The sequence below is a fragment of the Coregonus clupeaformis genome, unplaced genomic scaffold (assembly GCF_020615455.1).
Source record: "Coregonus clupeaformis isolate EN_2021a unplaced genomic scaffold, ASM2061545v1 scaf2150, whole genome shotgun sequence".
NCBI classification, from domain to species: domain Eukaryota; kingdom Metazoa; phylum Chordata; class Actinopteri; order Salmoniformes; family Salmonidae; genus Coregonus; species Coregonus clupeaformis.
In genome coordinates, this window is record NW_025535604.1 from 1 (window position 1) to 24,565 (window position 24,565).

General features: G+C 43.8%; 2 protein-coding genes across 2 annotated transcripts; both read right to left on the reverse strand.

The window, feature by feature from the left end:
* Nucleotides 1-5,596: 5,596 nt before the first annotated feature.
* On the reverse strand, nt 5,597-7,300 carry LOC123488315. Its single transcript, XM_045219223.1, has one exon. It carries the CDS (start codon nt 7,238-7,240, stop codon nt 6,056-6,058), a length of 1,185 nt encoding a protein of 394 aa, XP_045075158.1. The 5' UTR covers nt 7,241-7,300; the 3' UTR covers nt 5,597-6,055.
* Nucleotides 7,301-19,878: 12,578 nt separating this feature from the next.
* On the reverse strand, nt 19,879-24,521 carry LOC123488312 (protein rapunzel-like). The gene is made up of 3 exons (XM_045219219.1): nt 23,596-24,521; nt 21,545-22,041; nt 19,879-21,392 (listed from the first exon to the last, which is right to left on the reverse strand). Exons 2-3 carry the CDS (start codon nt 22,036-22,038, stop codon nt 20,702-20,704), a joined length of 1,185 nt encoding a protein of 394 aa, XP_045075154.1. The 5' UTR covers nt 22,039-22,041; nt 23,596-24,521; the 3' UTR covers nt 19,879-20,701.
* Nucleotides 24,522-24,565: the final 44 nt, after the last annotated feature.

The window sequence follows — 24,565 nt, forward strand, 5'->3', positions numbered from 1 at the left end:
CTAGCTTTTTCAAACAGAAATTTGCATCCTGTAGCACTAACTACAAAAAGTTTTGGGACACTTTAAATCCATGGAGAATAAGAGCACCTCCTCCCAGCTAGGCTAGGAAACACTGTCACCACCGATAAATCTACGATAATCGAGAATTTCAATAAGCATTTTGCTACGGCTGGCCATGCTTTCCACCTGGCTACCCCTACCCCGGCCACCAGCTCTGCACCCTCTGCTGCAACTTGCCAAATCCCCCCCCCCGCTTCTCCTTCACCCAAATTCAGATAGCTGGTGTCCTGAAAGAGCTGCAAAATCTGGACCCCTACATATCAGCTGGGGTAGACAATCTGGACCCTTTCTTTCTAAAATTAGCCGCCGAAATTGTCACAACCATTATTACTAGCCTGTTCAACCTCTCTTTCGTATTGTCTGAGATCCCCAGTGATTGGAAAGCTGCCACGGTCATCCCCCTCTTCAAAGGGGGTGACACTCTAGATCCAAACTGTTACAGACCTATATCCATCCTGCCCTGCCTTTCAAAAGTATTTGAAAGCCAAGTTAACAAACAGATCACCGACCATTTAGAATCCGACCGTACCTTCTCCGCTATGCAATCTGGTTTCCGAGCTGGTCATGGGTGCACCTCAGCCACGCTCAAGGTCCTAAACGATATAATAACCACGATCGATAAAAGACAGTACTGTGCAGCCGTCTTTATCGACCTGGCCAAGGCTTTTGACTCTGTCAATCACCGCATTCTTATTGGCAGACTAAATAGCCTTGGTTTCTCAAATGACTGCCTCGCCTGGTTCACCAACTACTTCTCAGATAGAGTTCAATGTGTCAAATCGGAGGGCCTGTTGTCTGGACCTCTGGCAGTCTCTATGGGGGTGCCACAGGGTTAAATTCTCGGGCGACTCTATTCTCTGTGTATATCAATGATGTCGCTGTCAGGGTGTCAAATGTGCAGCGGTAGGATGGAGTCAGGCACAGGACACAGAACTGAGTACACAATGTACTTTACTCGGAAAAACAAACACTAATTTCCACGCAGGGAAAACACACCAGCTCACAAAAGCGTATGACACAACACAAGAAACAAACACGCACAAAACCATGTGGAAACCAGAGGGTTAAATAGGGAAATAATCATCATACGATGGGAACCAGGTGTGTACAAACAAGACAAAACAAATGGAAAACAGAAACGTAGATCTGTGGCAGCTAGAAAGCCGGTGACGATGACCGCCGATAGCCGCCCGCACAAGGAGAGGCACCAACTTTGGCGGAAGTCGTAACGGTACCCCCCCTTTGACGTGCGGCTCCAGCAGCACGCCGACACTGGCCTCGGGGACGACACGGAGGACGGGGCGAAGGGTCCAGGATGTCCTCCACCGGCACCCAGCATCTCTCCTCCGGACCGTACCCTCCCACTCCACGAGGTACTGAAGGCCCCTCGCCCGACGTCTTGAGTCCATGATGGCTCGTACAGTATACGCCGGGGCCCCCTCGATAGTATCGCACCGCCGGGCTGAGCTTCTTCGAAAAGAAAGCACAGGGGCGGAGCTTTGGTGGCGTACCTGAGCGCTGAGACAGCACAGCTCCTATCCCAGCCTATGAATGCCAAGGAGGGATCAGGATGAGCCAGCACGGGAGCCGAGGTAAACAGAGCCTTCAGGTGACCTAAAGCCCTGTCCACCCCAGCTGACCACTGCAGTCGCACCGGTCCCCCCTTCAGCAAGGAGGTAGTGGGAGCCGCTACCTGACCAAAGCCCCGGATAAACCTCCGGTAGTAGTTGGCAAACCCTAAGAACCGCTGCACCTCCTTTACCGTGGTTGGAGTCGGCCAATTACGCATGGCTGAAATGCGATCATTTTCCATCTCCACCCCTGAGGCGGTACCCTAGGAAGGAGACGGACTGTTGGAAGAACAGACATTTCTCAGCCTTGACGTACAGGTCATGCTCCAACAGTCGACCAAGCACCTTGCGCACCAGGGACACATGCTCGGCACGTGTAGCGGAGTATATTAGAATGTCATCTATATACACCACTACACCCTGCCCATGCAGGTCCCTGAAAATCTCGTCTACGAAGGATTGGAAGACTGATGGAGCATTCATCAACCCGTACGGCATGACGAGGTACTGATAGTGCCCAGAGGTGGTACTAAATGCCATCTTCCACTCATCCCCCTCCCGGATACGCACCAGGTTGTAAGCGTTCCTGAGATCCAAATTGGTGAAGAAGCGCGCCCCGTGCAATGACTCTGTCACACTGGCTATGTGAGGCAGTGGGTGACTGTACTTCACAGTGATCTGTTTTAGCCCACGATAGTCAATGCACGGGCGTAAACCTCCATCTTTCTTCACAAAAAAGAAACTTGAGGAGGCAGGTGAAGTGGAAGGCCGAATGTATCCCTGTCTCAGAGATTCTGAGACATATGTTTCCATAGCCGCCTTCTCCGCCTGTGACAGAGGATACACGTGACTCCGGGGAAGTGCAGCGCCTACCTGGAGATTTATCGCACAATCCCCCGGACGATGGGGTGGTAATTTAGTCGCCCTCTTCTTACTGAAGGCGAGAGCCAAATCGGCATACTCAGAAGGAATGTGCACTGTGGAGACCTGGTTTGGACTCTCCACCGTAGTAGCCCCCAAGGAAAACCCTACACACCTCCCTGAGCACTGACTGGACCATCCCTTGAGAGCCCTCTGTTGCCAGGAAACAGTGGGATCATGAGTGGTTAACCAGGGAAGTCCCAACACCACAGGATACGCAGGAGAATCAATCAGATAGAGACTAATCCTCTCCTCATGACCCCCCTGCGTCCTCATTAAGAGTGGTGCGGTAACTCCCTGATTAGACCTGACCCTAGCGGGCGACTATCTAATGCGTGGACAGGGAAGGGCACATCCACACGAACAGTAGGAATCCCTAACCTATGAGAATATTGACGATCAATAAAATTCCCAGCTGCGCCTGAATCTACTAGTGCCTTATGCTGGGAATGAGGAGAAAACTCCGGAAACACAACCTCTATACACAACTGACCAACAGGGAGCTCTGGGTGAGTCGGGTGCCTACTCACCTGAGATGGTCGACCAGTGCTCTGCTTACTGCCTCGACTCCCTGGTAACCCTCCCCAGCACCGGCCCGCAGTGTGTCCTCTGCGACCACAGTTGGTGCAGAGGACGGCCCCTCTCCTGGTCTCCCTAAGCGCAGCACCTCCGAGCTCCTTGGGGGTAGAGTCGGAGGTGCTGGGGGATGGAATGAATGGGCCCTGATCAGAACGTCCGCGGGTCTCCAACAGGTTATCCAGCCTGATAAACATCGCCACCAGTTGGTCCAGGTTGAGGTTGGTATCCCTGCAGGCCAGTTCGCGCCGAACGTCCTCCCTTAGGCTGCACCGATAGTGGTCGATCAGGGCCCTCTCATTCTATCCGGCGCTGGCTGCCAACGTCCTGAAGTCCAGCGCAAAATCCTGGGCGCTCCTCCTCTCCTGTCGTAGGTGGAAGAGACCGATGCAGCGTCAATTCCTCGCCACTCGGCGTTGGCCAACTCGAGCGCCTTCCCCGACAGACAGGAGACGCTCTCGTATCCCGAGGGCGCCGGGTGAATGGTTGCCAGGTAGAGCTCTACCTGGAGAAAGAAACCCTGACACCCGTCTGGTGTACCGTCATATGCCCTCAGGAGCGAGAGCCGAATCCCACTGGGTCCAGGTGGCGAAGGGTTGGACTGTGGTATGGGTGGTAGAGTGGTTGGAGGAGGTGTGGGAAGGCCACCTCTCTCCCAACGGTCCATAGTATTCATCACCCTCTCCATTGCGGTGCCGAGAGCCTGGATGATACTCTCCTGTCATTGAAATCGTTCCTCCATTGATTCGGACTGACTGGCTGTACCTGCTGACTCCATAAATGGTGCGTGGTTCTGTCACGAGTGTCAGTGTAATGTGGTGGATCGAAGTCAGGCGCAGGACACAGAACTCGAAGAAAGATACTTTACTGAAAATGAGTAAAGAATACAATACAGAAAATACCTCCACACAGGGAGGAACCAACCCACTCACCAACGACACACAAAATGAAAACAACCATGCACAAAACACATTGGGAGCCACTGGGTTAAATAGGGAAGGCGTGATACAATAATGGGCAACAGGTGTGTGACAATAGACAACAGGTGCAACATAGAAACATAGAACATAGATCGGCAGCAGCTAGTATTCCGGTGACGACGAACGCCGAAGCCTGCCCGAGCAAGGAGGAGGGGCAGCCTCGGCAGAATCCATGACAGCTTGGCACACCTGTATGTGGGGAGTTTCTCCCATTCTTCTCTGCAAACCCTCTCAAGCTCTGTCAGGTTGGATGGGGAGCATTGCTGCACAACTATTTTCATGTCTCTCCAGAGATGTTTGATCGGGTTCAAGTCCGGGCTCTGGCTGTGCCACTCATGGACATTCAGAGACTTGTCCCGAATCCACTCCTGTGTTGTCTTGGCTGTGTGCTTAGGGTCGTTGTCCTGTTGGAAGGTGAACCTTCGCCCCAGTCTGAGGTCCGGAGCAGGTTTTCATCAAGGATCTCTCTGTACTTTGCTCCGTTCATCTTTGTCTCAATCCTGACTAGTCTCCCAGTCCCTACTGCTGAAAAACACCCCCACAGCATGATGCTGCCACCCTGCTTCACCGCAGGGATGGTGCCAGGTTTCCTCCAGACGTGACTCTTGGCATTCAGGCCAAAGAGTTCAATCTTGGTTTCATCAGACCAGAGAATCTTGTTTCTCATGTTCTGAGAGTCCTTTAGGTGCCTTTTGGCAAACTCCAAGCGGGCTGTCATGTGCCTTTTACTGAGGAGTTGCTTCCGTCTGGCCACTCTACAATAAAGGCCTGATTGGTGGAGTGCTGCACAGGTGGTTGTCCTTCTGGAAGGTTCTTCCATCTCCACAGAGGGATTCTAGAGCACTGTCAGAGTGACCATCGGGTACTTGGTCCCCTCCCTGACCAAGGCCCTTCTCCCCCGATTGCTCAGTTTTAACGGGCGGCCAGCTCTAGGAAGAGTCTTGGTGGTTCCAAACGTCTTCAATTTAGGAATGATGGAGACCACTGTGTTCTTGGGGACCTTCAATGCTGCAAAACATTTTTGGCACCCTTCCCCAGAGCTGTGCCTCGATAAAATCCTGTCTCAGAGCTCTACGAACAATTCCTTCGACCTCATGGCTTGGTTTTTGCTCTGACATGCACTGCCAACTGTGGGACCATATATAGACAGGTGTGTGCCTTTCCAAATCATGTCCAATCAATTGAGTTTACCACAGGTTGACTCCAATCAAGTTGTAGAAGTGTCTCAAGGCTAATCAATGGAAACAGGACGCACCTGAGCTCAATTTCAAGTCTCATGGCAAAGGGTCTGAATGCTTCTGTAAATAAGGTATTATTTGTATACATTTGTCAACATTTCTAAAAACCTGTTTTCACTTTTTCATTATGGGGTATTGTGTGTAGATTGCTGAGAATTTTAATTTTTTTAATCAATTTTAGAATAAGGCTGTAAGGAAACATTTTGAAAAAGTAAAGGGGTCTGAAGACTTTCCGAAGGCACTGTGCAATCTACACTCAATACCCCATAATGACAAAGTGAAAACACGTATTTATACATTTAGCAAATCTATTTAAAATAAAACCCAGAAATAGCTTATTTATGCTGGCTGGTATGGTAATGTAATTATGGTAATCATGAAATACAAAAAATGTAGGTAAAATAAGGTATCTTACTTTTCTCTTAGGTAGAAGGAAGTACCAAGTTCTCATACATTGTCACTGTTGTTGAGTAGATAGCCTGACATAAAATGTATCATATACATTTTTATACACATACAAATCCTGATAGTTTAAACTATCACAAACTACACAAGAATCTACCATGCCGATAAGCAAATAAATATAAGAGATTACATTTCTCACAATCACCAGCTAAAGCATGACCTATGTTTAAAAACACCTCTAAACTCATATATAAACATCAATGCATTTTATTCATGGTTTTCCATTGCATAGTGAAACAAAAAGCTAATTAGGATGAATGCATAGGTACGCATTTTGGTGTTGTCCATAGTAGTAACAATCCTCTTGGAAGTTGTTGGTCTCCACCACTTTCTTATAGTAGCTGACAGCATGCACCTGGCAGTTGGGGAGGCTTCTGTTGAGGACCTGAGCCACATCCGTCATGTTCCTCTTCAGTTTCTGCCCATCAATCTGTTGGTGGATCAGACCCTTGTTGATAGGCTTAGGCTCAACACTGAAAGAGATCACCACTTTGGTGTTGTTCTTGGTCATCACATCAAAGTAATTAGCTCTTCCTTCACTGCCATGGTAGTTCTTTCCAGCTAGCCAGTTGAAAAAGAAAATGCGCTCCTTGTCATTGAAGACCATGACACACCAGCTCACCCAGTCATATTTCTTAACAAGGGTGTCCAATATGGATTTGGTGAAGTCAAGGTCAACACTTCCAGGTTTCTCCCGAAGCTGGTTTTCCATGTCCATTTTGGCTTGATTGGCGAAGTTTTCAGTGCAATCGTCCACTGCTGCTTTCATGCGGTTCTCAACATCTTTCATACACTCCTGCCACTTCTTCACCATCTCATCCCCCACAACCCCTTCCTTGAGGCTGGCGTAACCCATGACGGCAATGATGCCCACCACAATGAGCTTCTTAAGCCTGGCACAGAAATCTTCTACCGCCCTTCTACTCCTTTGTTCTGTGTCAAGCACTATCTCCAGCGTGGGGCGACCTGAGGTATTGTCCCCAGTAACATCATTGTAGAGGGCGTCCAGGTTCAAGTCTGCGTCCGTGATCTTATAATGGCTGAGGAACTTCTCCATCTTCTTATTTTTGAACTTGGGCTTGGCGTTGACAAAGTCCTGGAACTTCTCGTACTGGCTGAGCATTTGTGCCTCATGGTCAAAGTTCTGCTTATTCAAGGAGGTCTTCTGCTGCTCCAGTGCGATTTGTTCGCTCTCAGCCTGGATGCCTTCCAGTTTCTGGTTGACAATGCTGAACTGCTTAGTCAGGTAGCCGACGTCCTGTCCTTCCGGGTTGCTGAGGATCTCAGAGGAGGCTACGAACACGGCCTCCAGGATGGGATGGAGCTGGCCCACAGTGGCTGCCAGGACTGCGGAGGCCTGTCCCATGATCTCCACCGCCTTCTCGATCTTGTCCTTGTTCTGCACGATCCATTCTGCCACACTGGTCATTTTGAGGGCTCTGTCACAGACTAACGTCCAGATAGTTTTTCAAAGAATCTTCAAATATGTTAATGTCTGAAAGAGAAAGAGGAAGAAACATAAAAACCAAACACTTGCAGACACTAGGCCCTCCATGGAATGAGTCTGACACCCCTGGTGTAGAAAATGATTTTACCATCTAAACCGCTTTGAAATATATTTTCCATAACCCAAATTATTGTATATTCAGTTGTTTGAAGCTGGTGTACAAAACCAAAAGTAAAAGATGCAAAAAGGAAACTTCAGAACGGGAAGCATAGAAATAGCACACATATAACAGATCTACCACTTCTTAGACTTGCTTTCAATGGGAAAGATCTATAACTCACATTTCTATGTGAATTTGGTCGCCCAAAAAAGTTACATGTTGTAGCTTTAAGAATACATTAAATCATTGGAATTTGTAGAAGTCTTTTGTGTAAGATTTTTTTAGACACATTAAAAAAGACAGTGGATAACTTAACATTTCACAGGACTAGACGTGCCGTTGGCTGGGACTTAGTACCCATCCTTCAACATAAAGAAAAAATATGAATAAAAACAAATAATTTCAACAAACCTTAATGACGTCATACTTTCTCAGACCTAAAGTGCCTTCAGAAAGTATTCATACCCCTGAATTCAAAATAGATTCAATTTGTTTAAAAAAAATTTACCATCTTCACACAATACCCCATAATGACAAAGTTAATGACAGCTCAGTCTTTCTGGGTAAGTCTCTAAGAGCTTACGTGGATTGTACAATATTCTTTAAATTCTTCAAGCTCTGTCAAGTTGGTTGTTGATCATTGCTAGACAGCCATTTTCAAGCCGATTTAAGTTTAAACTGTAAGTAGGCCACTCTTAACAATTAAGTTGTTAATGTTCTTAGATTTATCCTTTATAAAAAGACACATGAAAATATTCTGGGGATGAGCATGCACATCTTCAATATGTACCCATTGTTTCTCTTTAGTGCCTTTTAACAAAATGTGACAAGTGAAAGCTTTGGGTGGCGAGTTGATACAATTCCAAGTGTGGAAGGTTAAAACTATCCTCGGACTTTGGGAGATGTGCAATTTTATTTTTTATTCTATTCGTTTTCTTTGACCACATAAAGTCTGATATGACCGAGTATACTTTTTTAAAGAATGTGTTCGGTGGAATAATTGGTAATACCGAAAATAACTATAAAAACTTTGGGAGCCATGCCATTCTAAAGAGGTTTATTCTACCTGTAAGATTCATGGGAATATTGCGCCATTTAATTAGATCTGCTTTCATGTTATTGAGTAATGGGATAAAGTTATCTTTATATATTTGTTATTTGTTGTCACTTACTAAGCATTATTACATTTATTGATCATGAGTTATTGGTTTTTTCCACATTTTAATTTTATATCCTGAGATTTTCTAGTATTCTAAAAAATATTGTTAACAAGGGGGGGCATTGAGTTTTCAGTATTAGTCAGGTATATTAGGAGATCATCAGCAAATAAGTTTAGTTTATATTCATGTTTACCAATACTGATACCTGTTATGTTTTGGTCCTGTCTAATTCTTGCTGCAAGCAGTTAACTTGCCAGTGCCAACAGGAGTGGGGAGAGAAAACATCCCTGTTTTGAGCCCCCTTCTAAATTCAATCAGACAATGTATTTCTATTTTTTGTGATTACTTTTTTGTCTGCTGATAGTTGATTCAGTGTTGTTGAGTCTAAGAAGGCTGTAGGATCGTTTGTATCCTTATCTTTTAAAATGATAACTGGTTTGGTGTGTATTCGTTTTGTGAGGGCTGTGAGGTGTTTACAAGGTTTATTTGCAATGAAATAGTATGCTTTCTTTTGTAGAATTCACTTGTTACTCATCACAACATTGTACTGAAGGCATTCTAATAAAGAATTGTTAAGAAAAATACTTACTGAGAAATTCACCTGGTTTAGGATATGTGAAGTGTTCACCTGTAAAACAAAAATAGTTGACTCTGAGAATCGTAATCCAAGGGTCAAAGAATAGAAAATCTGGGTAAACAAAACTTGACACCCTTTATGGTAATTCAAACTGCCCAGAGAGATAGACAGAATGGAGCAAGATAAAGAAAAGAGGAAGAAACTCACCTCTAAAATATACAGGGGGGTGCAGTCCAGCTGTGCCTCTGAACACCAGCCTCCTAGTGTTGGGATGTATATGTAGTCTCTCTCTCTCCCTGTCTCTCTCTCATCACTCCCCCTTTGGAACTCCTCCATCCCCTCTCTGCATTCCAACGGGAACCCATTCTGAGGGATGAGGGCCAGGCACTGAGACAGATAATATCCTGTAAACACTGCCTATGCAAGGACTGCCCTTCACACAGGGTCTGTGTGTGCGTTTGTGTGTGTGTGCATGCCTGCAAGAGAGCAGAAACAGGGAAAGCCAAGCAGCCCTTTACAACAAATACAAGGGACATTTCTAAGTCTTTTAACCTTGGAAATGCATTAGCATTGAAGGCAAGCTATCTGACATTTGGATTGAGGCGTGGTAATGGGAGTGAAATACACCCTGGAGCAGCACTGCTCTCAGAGTCATTCCGTAACAGACCTGACCAGAGCAGTGACAGGACAGCTTACCCACTTGTCTTTGTGCTTCAGCTCTGACCGTTACACACACTGTCTGATATGACCAATCAGTCCAGTTAACACTGAAGAGAAGAAAGAGAAGAATATAGACTATGATATACACTCTTAGAAAAAAAAGGTGTTATCTAGAATCTAAAAGGGTTCTTCGGCTGTTCCCATAGGAGAACCCTTTAAAGGACCCATAACATCTGAATATTTCTGTTCAACAACTTTAATGTGAGTAAGTGGGTGAAATTAACATTGTTTCTCTCATTACTTTATGTGCATAGGGCCTGTTTCTGACTTAGGAATTTGCACCTTTCTTGTACACACAATTCCTCTTCACTTCTCAGTAGTTGGTGCATAACGGGCTATTCAGGCATGGTTCCCTTGAGGGCTCTGAATAAATGTAAATCAAGTGTTGAAAACCCTCCCACTTGCTGGTCAACAGATTTTCTTGTGGAGTTTTCATTATACAGGGTTTTCAGTACGTTTATCTTAAGCCATCCCTTTAAATACGGTGTACCTTTAATTATAATTTTGTTGACAGACTAGAATACATCAAAAGACATCTAAATATATTCATATTAATCTCAGTTTCAACACAAACTGTTAGATTTAAAAATACTTTGATCTTGTAGATTATTTAGGCGAATTTTAGGGTTAGGAAAGTATGTATGAATCATATTTCAAAAAATCTGGATAAAATATATTGATGAATCAAAAATACAGTGGTTTGATTCATTCTGAAAGTTGCCACATTGAGTTCTTCAATCCATGGTAATGTTGGAAGATTATTGTACATAGAATTATAATAGGGAGAATAGTGTACAATAGTAGGCTATATCCTCTATTTCCAGCAATAACCATGGAACTCTGTGATGACACAGCCAAATATTGCGCCATGCGTCGAATTCAAACTGTTATGGCTTGATCTGCGCTCCGCTCCATAACGATTTAATTAGCCTACTGTACATGTCTTTTTCTGAATATGATCAACTGTCTCTAACCGTGGTCCTCTGTAGCTCAGCTGGTAGAGCACGGCGCTTGTAACGCCAAGGTAGTGGGTTCGATCCTCGGGACCACCCATACACAAAAATGTATGCACGTATGACTGTAAGTCGCTTTGGATAAAAGCGTCTGCTAAATGGCATATTATATTATTAACCACAACAACAACCACATGGCCCTGACAGCATTTACTGGGGAAGCAAATTAAGGAAAACAATGTAATTAAATGGAATGATAATGTAGGCTATACCAACTAAATGGAACTAACAGTAAATAGGCAGTTGAATATGTGTTGTTATTAGGCCTATCAATGGTCGATACTGACAGTGGCTATAATTTAACATGATGCAAATAGGAAACAGATAAAGTCGCAGTAGCCTATAATTAAGACATTTGAGAGTGCCCATCCCAGCAAGTTAAAAGGCTGTACAATTTAAATTCTGCATAATGGCACAGCATTTCTTAAACTTTACTGTGGGGAAAGTTGATATGTTGACATGCTTCTGTTTGCTGCCATATGCAGTAGCAGTGCGTGGGTAAAATCACTGGGGAAGCCACAGTACACGCTTTTATTTTTTGTTGTCCTAGGCTACCTGGCTAAAATGCTTGCTCTCTAGCCTAACTTCCATTCATTGGCAACGTTAGCTAGTTAACATTAGCCTTCTACATCTAGCTACATATTGAACAACCATATTCTCAGGCCAGGGGCACAACAATGGAAGAATTACAAATATTTGCTGGCTTCCCTTGCCTTCAATGCTACGAGAGGCAACAATGTCATACTCATTTAGACCAGACAGCATCAGATAGATGGTCTACACGTAGAGAGACAGAGGGGCACTGTTCCGCTCGCTCGGATGCTCTCTCCTGTGACATACATTCAGTCTCTTGCGAATTGAAGGAAAATTATGAAACACAGAGACAAAAGATAAAAATGTGTTGTTGTTTTTTTGGTAAATTTTTTGGGGAAGCCTGGCTTCCCTTGGGAACTGGAACACACTGTCGTACACCTCAATCCAGAGCATCCCAAACATGCTCAATGGGTGACAAGTCTGGTGAGTATGCAGGCCATGGAAAAACAAGGACATTTTCAGCTTCCAGGAATTGTGACATGGGGCTGTGCATTATCATGCTGAAACATGAGGTGATGGCGCCGGATGAATGGCACGAAAATGGGCCTCAGGATCTCGTCACGGTATCTCTCTGTATTCAAATTGCCATCGATAAAATGCAATTGTACTCGTTGTCTGTAGTTTATACCTGCCAATACCATAACCCGACAGCTACCATGGGGCACTCTGTTCACAACGTTGGCAACAACAAACCACTCACCCACACGATGCCATACATATGGTCAGCAGTTGTGAGGCCGGTTGGACATACTGCCAACTTCTCTAAAACAACGTTGGAGTTGGCTTATGGTAGCGAAACTAACATTACATTCTCTGGCAAAAGGTCTGGTGGACATTCCTGCAGTTAGCATGATAATTGCACGCTCCCTCAAAACTTATGACAATCTGTGGCATTGGGTTGTGTGACAAAACTGCACATTTTAGAATGACCTTTTATTGTCCCAAGCACAAGATGCACCTGCATAATGATCATGCTGTTTAATTAGCAACTTGATATGCCACAACTGTCAGGTGGAATGATTATCTTAGCAAAGGAGAAATGCTCTCTAACAGGGATGTAAACTAAATGTGTGCAACAAATCTGAGAGAAACATGCTTTTCAGCTCATAAAGCAAGGGACCAACACTTTACATGTTGCGTTTATATTTTTGTTCAGCGTAGTTAGGCTCTATCTAGCCAGCAAGGTAGTTAGCCTAGCAGTTAGCTAGCTAGCAAAAGCAATCTGTGCTACAAATATGCAAACACTGGAATGGCACCAAAGTCAACAGTGACTCATCCTTCATAGAAAAATAACACTGTTACTGTCTGGACCTATTATGTTAGTGTGCTTATTTAGTTAGCTGGTGCAGATCTATTTTTCAGGCCATTTGCTTCATTCATGATGAGATAAGATTGTTAGCTAGTTAGCTAGCTAGCTAAATTAGAATGTGTGACTAAAATCATTGTGGCAAGCATTTTCCTGCTTCAATGTTTTCAGTCATCAGCGCTTGCCATTTGCAGTTGAAATATATAGGCAATACATTTTGAATTGAATAACAGCGTAATTTACCTTATAGTGTAAGTAATTAAACATATTCGTAATGAACGTGTTCTTGTCAAAACAACAGAGAGTACATTATGTTTTAACAAGCCAGGAATCATACTGGGCAATGAATGGAGGAACGTATGTAAACGCAATTTAGAAAGATAATACATGATGTCCTTGGTCTATAATGTGTTTGTCCTGAATATGGTTGGGTGAGGGACAACTGGAAGAGTCTTTCATGTCATGATGAGAGGTGTGTGGATTTCACACTACACCCTGATTGGCACAGTAGTCCAGTTTTTGGATTATTGTTTGCCACTCACTTCACTGGTATTTCATTTGCAGGCAATTTAGAAAGATTATACAGTCATTTACTAAAAGACTGAGACTAAACAAGAAAAATGCCATTTGACAAACACATGAAAATGCAGTTATAGGTAATAACTGTTTGCTGTTTATATAAAAGGAAACCTTCCTTTAATCCACATGACCACAGTGTATTGTTGAGTTACTTGGAATGAGGGATGGTTATTCAAACTAAAAAGTATTACTGTTAAGAGGACTTTGCACCTGTCATCCCGGACATGAGCAACTCCCATTGGAAAATAATTGTAGTGAGTAGTGAATTTCAAGCGCAGATTCAACCACAAAGACCAGGGAGGTTTTCAATGCCTCGCGTAGAAGGGCACCGATTGGTAGATGGGTAAACATTTTAAAAGCAGACGCTGAATATCCCTTTGAGCATGGTGAGGTTATTAATTAGGCTTTGGATGGTGTATCAATACACCCAGTCACGACAAGGATACAGGTGTCCTTCCTAATTCAGTTGCCGGAGAGCAAGGAATCTGCTCAAGGATTTCACCATGACGCCAATGGTGATTTTAAAACAGTTACAGAGTTTAATGGTTGTGATATGAGACAACTGAGGATGATCAACAACATTGTAGTTACTCCACAATACTAACCTAAATGACAGAGTGAAAAGAACAAATCCTGTACATACCTTTTTTGGGGGGGGGTTGTACAGTCGTCTCAAATAAGACTGAGAAGGACTTCGGCTTTACTCTGTAGTCTGATCTCAATTTGATCATATTATTCCAGTGCTAGCCTCTGGTCTCCTGTTAAGCCTAGGGCTGATTTCAAGGTTTTACTGCTAATCTACAAAGCATTACATGGACTTGCTCCTACCTATGTCTTCAATTTGGTCCTGCCGTACATACCTACACGTACGCTATGGTCACAAGACGCAGGCCTCCTCATTGTTCCTATAATTTTTATGGAATGTAGGTCCTCTTCAGTAGGTCCTATGATTGAGTGTAGTCTGGCCCAGGGGTGCGAAGGTGAACAGCAAGGCATTGGAGTGATGAACCACCCTTGCTGCCTCTGCCTGGCAGTCTCCCCTCTTCCCCTCTGGGATTCTCTGCCATGGACCCAGTTAAAGGGGTGCTCTCCTATACCGTCCTTAGGAGGGGTGCATCACGTCGTGCCAGGCTATTTTTGCTATACTCGACTTGAGTGGGTTGAGTCACTGACGTGATCTTCCTGTCAATTTTTGCACTCCCTTGTGCCCGTGCGATGGGGGAGTTCTTTGTGGACTATACTCAGCCTTGTCTCAGGGTAGTAAGTTGGTGTTCAGTTGATATCCCTGTAGTGGTGTGGGGGCTGTGCTTTGGCAAGGTGGGTGGGCTTATATTCTGCCTGGTAGGCCGTGTCCGGCAGTATCGTCGGACAGGGCCACAGTGTCCCTGACCCCCCTGTCTCAGTCTCCAGTATCTATGCTGCAATAGTCTATGTGCCGGGGGCAAGGATCAGCCTGTCCTATCTGGTATGATTATCCTGTCTTATAATACTGACAGATTATTAAAAAAGAGAGAAATGGGAAAAGTGAAGACTCTATCAAAATGTATTGTTTATTTTATACCTGGAAAAAAACTAAACTGTTCATGTTGGATATTATTACTAGGTTTGTTTTGTTAGTGAATTGACATCTCCTGTCCTATTTTATAAAAGGGAAGACGTTATGGGTGTAAGATGGCACGTTACTGCCATCTGTTGGTAAATGTTAATTACTGCAACACCAGTGTTTTTACCAGTGTGCTTGATATTCCTGGATGTATTGCTGCTGAACAAGACTGGTTACTCACATCAATGACTCTTTCTCCTCATTTAACATCCAAACAAATGCTGCTATTGCAATGAACTATTTGATAATGATTAACGTCACTAACAAATACAATTTCTCACTCTCCCTTTCCCCCTTTGTCATGTGTTGTTATGTACAGTAGGCTAATCATCCATAAATGCTGTGTGCTAACTGAACTTTGACCCATTTGAGTCATAACCCACTGGGCACACACTGGTTGAATCAATGTTGTTTCCACGCCATTTCAATGAAATTACATTGAACCAATGTGGAATAGATGTTGAATTGACGTCAGTGCCCAGTGGGAAGCCACTGATCTGTATGCACACAGCTGCCCTAGTGGTGAGGGATGCTTGTCTGAGTCTCCATCACAGAGACAGGCCCAGGCCATCAGTCAGTCTCACGGATCGATACAAACTCGGGCTAGATCAGAGGAAACAGATAAAGGTTCAGAGGCTGGGATAGGGCAGCTTATTGATTGCAGACAAATTCACCCCAAAGGTCATCCTTGCCCCTACAAACCAAGCGAACCACCTTCAGACTTTATGCATATTGTAAATGAAATTACTCTGACTGTCGTGAATCTTGTTTAAGCATATGTTTTTGGCCTCTAATTTCAGGATTGCCTTTTACTGTAAGTTTCAGCAGAGTGGCTTATACATTAAAATGTATCTGATACACGCAGGTAGGAGCAATGTTAGAAAATGTGGACAACAGCTACATTCCAATAATCTGTTTTATTGTAACCAGATTATACTGTCTATTGTGTCTCAAATCATATTCTGAGGTCTATTTGCTTGATTGAGTTTCACACAACCCAGTGAGGCAGTGTAGCTCTCTTTAGAATCTGGCCTCATCAGTATTTGAGTGGGGTAGGTGGTCAGCTAGACAGTCACGTGATTCCTTCACATGCCTCATTGTTCCAGTGTCATTGGCCATGGCCCCCTGCTGTGGACCCCAGTCTTCCACACACAGGCCCACTCTATACCAGCCAAACACTAATACCATTCATAGGAAGAGAGGAGTGCCACAGCACTTAATAGAGAGACCACATAGGGTAACCGTGAGTGTCCACCAAAGTCCGCTAAATAGTTAGATACAGTAATACTTGTACCACTGTTGTGATCCAGAATTTTAATTTGTTTTACAGACAGACAATTTTACACCATTCATGTTGCACACATGGAACTTGCAATGGTGTCAATCTCAAAGGAACAGGTAAGAAATTCAAACAATTTGAAGAATATGTATTGTATTTGATCAATGCTGAAGTTCTGGAGTGACTGGTTGTACATACAGTGTACGTGTATGTAAGAGAGTGAGGAGAGAGAGAACAGAGAAAGCACATGTTTTACAGAGTGCACTGGGTTGTTCAGATCAATATACAGATTACAACTTTAATTCGCTAATGGTTTTGTGGACAGACAAATAACAGCAAGCCTGGGGGACTATTTATAGTCCTGCTACAGGGAACCACCCAGACTGAGGTTGAAGCTGGTTCTCTACTGCACATGTGACAATTTCCCTGAAAGTCTACTGTCTAATTAGGAAGCCAAACAGACAGTTATGACGTGGATTGTTTAGATGGGGATTCTATGTAGATTCCTAACTATTACTTCCTGTGCGTTGACGATCATAGATCGCTGGTGTGTGGATTCCTGATTTCCCTTCCTCCATTTCCTCTTTCTCACGCTTTCGCTCACACTCCCAATACTCCCCAGGGGGAAGGCATCTTAGCCCCCTCCCCACACACACTCAGTAGCCCCTAAAACCCAGCTCATACAAGGCTACAGTAGAGGAGTCTACTAACTGAATTGTTTGATGTGCTGGACAGTACAAAAGAGGAACTACTATGTGTGTAGTTTGGGGAGGAGGGTAAGTGTGGGGGAGGAGAGCAAACAAGAAGTTCTGGCTCTTATCTCCTAGAGAGAGAGAGAGAGAGAGAGTAGAGAGGGCATAATGAGAGAGATAAATGACAGCCATGACACAGACACATCTGCTGAGATTCTTGGCTGCTGACTTGGTGTATGACTTTCTGATTTGGCTGGGGGAGGTCTAGTCTGTACTACTAACTGCTGTATTGCTAACACAAACTTCATGGGGCCTTGAGAGGAGAGCACTGAGGGCATGAGGGGAGAGCGGAAGTGTTGCGCAACATCAGGGAACTGTTTGAGGCAGTGCAGATGGCGAAAACACATGTTTTGTATTCACTGGAAAAACTTTCCCCATGGTATTTCACCATACAGATGTGTTCTACAGACATTCCATACACTATTTCATAGTCACATATAGAGTACCACTACTCCTAGAGAAGTGCGTAGCTGAACACTCACAAGACTACAGCCCCAACCTCTAAATGCAGATCCTCCAGCCAGGATAGAGACCTTTTACAGAGTCGATCCTGAGTGCTGGGCTGGACATGCTGCTGTGTGTCACTGAACAAATGTTTTAATGCTTTTTATCGGATTAGCCAACTTAAAGAGCAGCGGGCTGGTCGATGGTCCACTCGGACTGATGGGTAATAACATTATGCTGGGCAGGGATTGGCAGAGACAGCCGGGCAGAGCCATCCTACCATTGATCCAGACCCTCCAGGGCCAATCTGATGCTGTCCTCCATCAAATCACTCATTTGTTTATGAAATATTAATATGGGCTGCTATCTTTTCCTGGAGACGGGTAGATGTGGCTGGAAGGAGAAGAACATGTCTCCAAACAAGCCTTTAGATCTACTAGATAGGGTTTATTAGAATGCCTAAGCAGGTTAAAATATTAAGTCCAACAAACCTGTTGCTGATTGTTCGTTAATGTCTCCCAACATTAGGGGACTCAGCCATTCTGTGCAAACAACATGATGGATTTCGTGTCCTGTCTACTCAATGCTGATTGTCACAGAGTGGAAGTGTATAGGCATAGATTCCAATGGAAATGTCAGCTGTCACTTCTTTTCTATTTCATCTGTATCTAGGGGCGATTTGGAGATGGAAGACAGGGATCAATACTCTGACATTCAGCAGTGCCACTGCTTACATCAGCTACATGTGGTCCTGTTTAAATATGTGAATCTTCAAATACTTTATGAAAGTGAAAGTAAAAATCAAGCAGTTTTGGAAAATGTTTTCAGAATAGGATTATTTTCAGGTTTTGAAAGGTTTAACATTTTACCACATATTACAAATAATCTGGTATGAAAAATCAAACATGGTCATGTACAATATGTTGTTAATAGCCTCAAATTTGAATCCATAACTACTTTGAGACAGCTGTATATTGTGGAGAATCACCACGCAAAATGTGTCATTCTGAGGGAGTCTTGGACAAGGTCATTGAGAAGCCTCTTGATCTGTTTGTTGATAGCGCCCTCTGTCTTCAGAGTAGCACCGGCTCCATGTCACCTCACAACCTTTCTCATTCATTATGGAGAAACCCAGATAATATTTCTAACCAGATGAACAAGGTAACCTTGGCTCCTTCACCACAAAGAAGATTCCCTCAATAGATCAGGCTAGCAAACAGAAGATTTGCTAGTTCCATACTGGCAGTTGGAATTGACATGCTATCACAGGGAAAGCTCTTTATGCAACAGTAGATCTCCATGGATCAATAGATGTTACCAAGGAAAGCCCACAGAACCACTAATGAATATAAGAGGTTCCATGGGCTTATGCTGTATGGTTTCTGCAATAAGAGCTGAACTAACCACCAACCCAGTGATAAACAGACCATGGACAGTGACAACATGGCTCCACTCCTGTATTAAAAAACTAAACTAAAACACATGAACCCAAATAGCCTATAAATCGAGACATTGCAATTATTTCCATACTTATATACTATAGCCAACTTTGCTAGGCTGCATGAAGAGCAAAATGATGTCCAGGGATGCCCTGTTTACCCCAATTTCCCGTCCTCCTGGTGAAAAGTTGGCAATGGAATTCAACTTTGAGGCATTGTTTTTCCTGTTGTGATGATGCATTTCACCAGTAGTCTGCAGGACAGGTTTTCTGGTGTGTTTGAAGAGAAGTGCTTTTTCATGGTCTCTATTTGACACACCCATTGGTCTGCGGACATCTCTTTTCAACACACCACCTGTTTTTCAATGGTGGAAAATGTATGATCAATGAGACCCTTCTTATGGAACTCATACCCTTGCCTAAGAAACTCGACCTTCAGAGATGAGCAATTTTACCCTATTAAGCCACCCTAGTAAACAATAAGAAATCTCCTAATCCCTGTTTTCCCCACACATGGAAGACAAGGGGACAATTCAAAAAGGTATATTTCCTACTGCACTGTATATTACAGACTCAATGAATTTTGACAGGCTTGATTTACGATAGCGTAGCACTGAGGCTAAAGCCCTGGCAGTTCCATATAGCTACTCCACTGGCTCAGAAATTATGTCAGTCTCCACCGCTCTCCACCTCCAACACGGCTAATGTGTGATTCCATCATGCTGATCCAAGCACTTTGGAGCTCGTCTTCAGGACGTTAGCGCAGCCAATGGTTATTCACAGACTATCAAATCAAAGCTGTGGTCAGGAAACGCTGACTTATGTGCAAATACCAATTCAATTAGTAGAGGCCCCATTGAGTGTGGGTGCACTAGCTTGCTTTAATGGCAATAGACGTCAACATGTTTACACAAGACAGGCAAGACACACTCAGATATACATCCAATAACAGCTGACGTGTTGCTGTTTACTGTCATAAAGCATAATGACAAATGTAGAATTTGGATGCTGTTTTTATTATGACAGAATTAGTGCGAATTAGAAAGATTAGTCAATTAAACATCACTTCACATCCATGCTGTAACAACTGGCATAAATAATCTGTTCACAAATAGGCACATCTCGGGAGGTAATACCATTAAAGTTCTGCTACTGCAGCATGCTTGATATGGGTTCAGAAGCAAGGGTTTGAGTGTGTTGTGACGACAAGTCACAGTAGAGAACACTGAGTGCCAAGTTGTTTTCACGGTCGGCAAATCAGCTGCCATGCTCTCTTTCATTGTAATGTAGGCCAGCCTGTGTCGTAGAGAGACAAAATGAGAGCACAGCTCAGCAGTTGCAATCTCAGCTAAATCATCTCTTTGGAATTATGGCCAGCAAGGTTATTCCTCACAAAAACGGTGAGTATTTAGCAGTAGGGTAAGATGCATTGAGTAAAGCTATTTAACTATGAGAGAGCATTGAGTAAAATGTGGTCATACGCTTTGGTAGGGGTTAGTCACTTATAATAAAATGCATATACAGTTCATTAAATACTCTGTAAACACTTGGCTATGGTAACACTGCCTCAAATTAGCAATACATTCAGATTTATATACAGTGAATCTAATTGCCACCAAAGCTTCTTGCTATACACAGTGTATAGTATTACATAATGACTAGCACAAACTGCATGGCGTGTTCACAAAACCTCATCACCATTTACCATAATTCCCCACACATCCTCTTTGAGGTGGTCAATTCAGAATTTAGAATAACCCCTCAGGTTGATTACATAAATGATCCCTATTTGTCTGACTTGTTGCACCTCTATCAGCATCACTCTGAGTGTACGCACAGCGCCACGTTCTTGTGCCTCTCCCAGTAATGGCAGTCCTCAGGGAAGCTCCAGGTGGCCTCGCTCTCCTTGTGGCGACTGACAGCATGCACCACGAACCCCGCCAGCTGCTTCTCCAGGACCTCCACCACGGCCTGGGCACCGCCCTTCTTCCCCGGCCCCTCCATCAGTTGCCGGATGCAGTCGCGGGGCACCGGTTGGGGACTGGTACTGTAGGAAACCATCAGGTTGGTATCGTTCACCTGCAACACCTCGAACCAGTTCTGACCAGCCATGTGTTGGAAGTGGTCCCCGGCACGCCAGTTCCGATAGCTGCTGCCAGAGTGGTTGACCACTCGGACCGACCAGCTCACCCAGTCGTACTTCCTGGTGAGGAATTCCTGTACTTCCTGAGCCGTGTCCTGAAGATTGCATTCATCTTTTTCCTGGAGAAGACGCTGGGCGTCAAGGCAGGCCTGTTCAGGGAAGGCTGCTACGCAGACTTCGATGCATGCCTTCATCTTTGATTCCACTTTCTCGATTTTGCTGCTCCAGTCATGGATGGTTTCCTGCTCCTCATCGGGGCCCTTGGTGAGGGCACAGTGGCCCAGCAGGGCAATCAGGCCCAGGCAGAAGAGCTCCTTCATCCTGACACAGAAGTCCTCCAGCACGCGCCTGTTCCTCGCCTCATACCTGAGACAGATGGAGAAGCAACCACTATTTACCATAATCACAAGTTAACAGTTCAAATTAATGCCATAAGTGTTCTCAAACTAATGTACTCAACAAACACAATGCACCACAGGTGCATAAAGGCCCATTTAGCATGGTTAAGAACTCTTTACCTCTCAACTACCTCTAAGATGGACTCCCCAAAGCTGTTGGTGCCCATCAGAGCATCATACAGCACATACAGGTTCTTCTCCCCTCCGGTCTTGGAGAAGTGCTCCAGAAACAGCCTCGTCTTGACCTCCCGAAACTGTGGCTTGGCCTCCAGAATGTCCATGTACTTTCGGAACTGGTTCCTGATGTTCTCCTCCACCAAGAAGTACTGGGAATCCAGCCGGCCCTTCTTAATCTCACAGTCAATGTCCTCCAGCTGGGTGGACAGTACGTCCAGCTTGTTCCTCACGGCCAGGAACTGCTCTTTGACATAGAAGACCTCTTTGCTCTGCACGTTGTCCAGGGCTAGTCGTAGGACAGGGGCGGCTGCCTCGCAGAGAGGGAAAAGCTCCCCTACTGCGCTGGCCAACACCTCAGCCCCTCGCTCAAAACTCTCCATCACAGCCTCGATGGCCTCTTTCTTCTGGGCCACCACCTTCTCCAGAGGACTTGTCATGCTCTGGAGAGAGAATCAATACGAAAGTTGAACTATGTGTCAATGCTTGGCATAGGTGTGCCGGTCTTCAGAAATAATGCTCACAATCTGGAGGGAAAAGCTGCACATTGCTCTCAAATAATGTGGTTGAATGCCCTATAATAACAGTTGACATTCAACCCTTTATGGGGGAAAAGTCTGTGAGTTTTCCCTGCAGAGTAACACAGATAAAATGATCAATTCCAATATCACTATTGGACATTTACAAATAAGATTGTGAACCTTGTTACAGACCAAAACACACATTCATGGGCCACATCACTATTCAATCTTAAAGGGGCAATCAACAGTTCCTACATACATTTTTGGATTTATAAAGTAATGATATGCACCCATGGATTTTTGAAGAATATAACTTTTAAATGCCTCATGAGCTTAGTTCAACTATCGTACCGTATCAGAACCCAAAATATAAGCTTGTTTTACTCCAATATTTGTCAACAAAGTAAACCTAATCAAACACTCAAAACATGGTTAAAACTATATTTTTTATATCATGGATGGTCAGTCCTTAAATCCAGCTCCATTTATGATTTGGTTACATCCATAGCTCTGTTTACATTACAAACGTTACAGCGGTGGGGTGTGTTTTGTTATAGTTTCTACTGCTGACTGCCCCTTTAATGATTGACAGCCAGTAAAAAGAAATACGTAGAATATCATATTTAAATCAATAAAGTGCTGTAGTCAGGCAGCAAGTGTAGTCACTGGCCTGGAATGCCACTATGCCACTATTTACAGACACGTTTTAGAAATGCTTGTATACAAGAGCTACATTTTTATATATCTGATATTGTCATATCACAGGTAAAAATCTGTATAATATTGAATGAGATGCAACATTTGCATGTAAAACAAATTACAATCTAAAGCCAAAAGGGGATAATACATTTACCATTTCATAAAATGACTGAAATAGACAGAGGTGTGAGCAGCCTTTCACTGGGTCTGTTTATGCCTAATTTGGTTTCAGAACCGACCAAGCCCAAGCAATATATACAAAAAATCCCCTTTCGTCCCTTGTCTGCAACCTCTAATAGGCTTAATTATTGCGTCCTTGGTCAGACCACAATCCGTAGAGGATGGACCGTAATACAGACACTGCGTCATTTTCTAATACATGATGTCCAATTAACCAAGCCTAAATAAATAAACACCATTTAGATGTGTTTTATTGGAATATATTGAAATTATATTTTTGCCAACTGCCTGTGTTGTAATTTCCAATGTTTGAAAAAAATTAAGAATAACAATTTATAGCAAATGTTGATACAAACTTTACTTCTACATTTGTAATACTCCAACTGCAATTAATAACTATTGCAGTTGGGTCGGTAGAATAATAGAATAATGTGTTTTCACTCATGCCCATGTATGATGGAGACGCACTGTATGGTTACATTTACGCACGCATTAGCTAAGTCCGATGAGTAACATTGGGCAAACCTTGAAGTCTTTACCCTGTCTTGTTGTTTGAGAAACCCATTCCTCTCATACAACAGCACAGCGTTTCTTTACCTGATAGTGGGTCGACTTGTCCTTCACGCCCGATCAGCCCCAACAGCTGCAGTTAAGATTTATTTTTTACGTTTTCCCACGGCTCTCTTTTCACTGTGATGTTGAGGAGAGGTCCAAATAGAGAGAAGGATTCACGGCCACGCATTTAATATCTGCAGATTGACATGTAGAGACAAAGAGGGAGAGAGAGCGAGAGAGCAAGCGAGAGCAAGCGAGAGAGAGAGAGAGAGAGAGAGAGAGAGAGAGAGAGAGAGAGAGAGAGAGAGAGAGGGGCGCACACTATGCGGTGGAACATTTTAGCATTCCCTCTCCCCTGTCTCAACCGCCAGTGCTTACATGAAGAGGAATTTGGTAAGCTCTTATGAGTGAGGGAAAGATAGATGTGACTGTGACTGTAATTTTCACTGATTCTCAGGTATAGGCTGAAGATCTTGGAAGAGACTATTGCGCACTTAGCGTGAAAGAGTCATCTCTTGAAAATGGGTGCGGGATGTGCACACATTGTGTATTCTGAAATGTTTTGTTTTTTTTACTCGGTAAGTACATCACGTTTGTGTAAATGTGTGATAGTGTAACATGTTCTAGCAGTTAAGACATTGATCGATGGGTGAGACGTCGATACCGTTGACCCGAGCGCATCTCCCATACAGGGAAAGCTTTTATGTGCTACCTATAGCACATACAATATTTTCTATCCTAATCTTTTTTGTCTAACCAGCATTGTATTCAGGGGTTTACTTATTGAAATCCAATTAATGAAGTCGTGTATACAATTTGAGAATGTGCATGACTGTTTTAAGCTTTTGACCTCAATAATCAAAATAATATTGTGCCATATTGTGCCTATAATATTGTATAGGCCTATATGACAGTCAAATTACATTGATGATGTTGGTCAATTTTTACAGCTTTTACAATGAATTGAAACAACTTCATAGTGTCTAAAACAATTAACTGCATCAGTTTTATC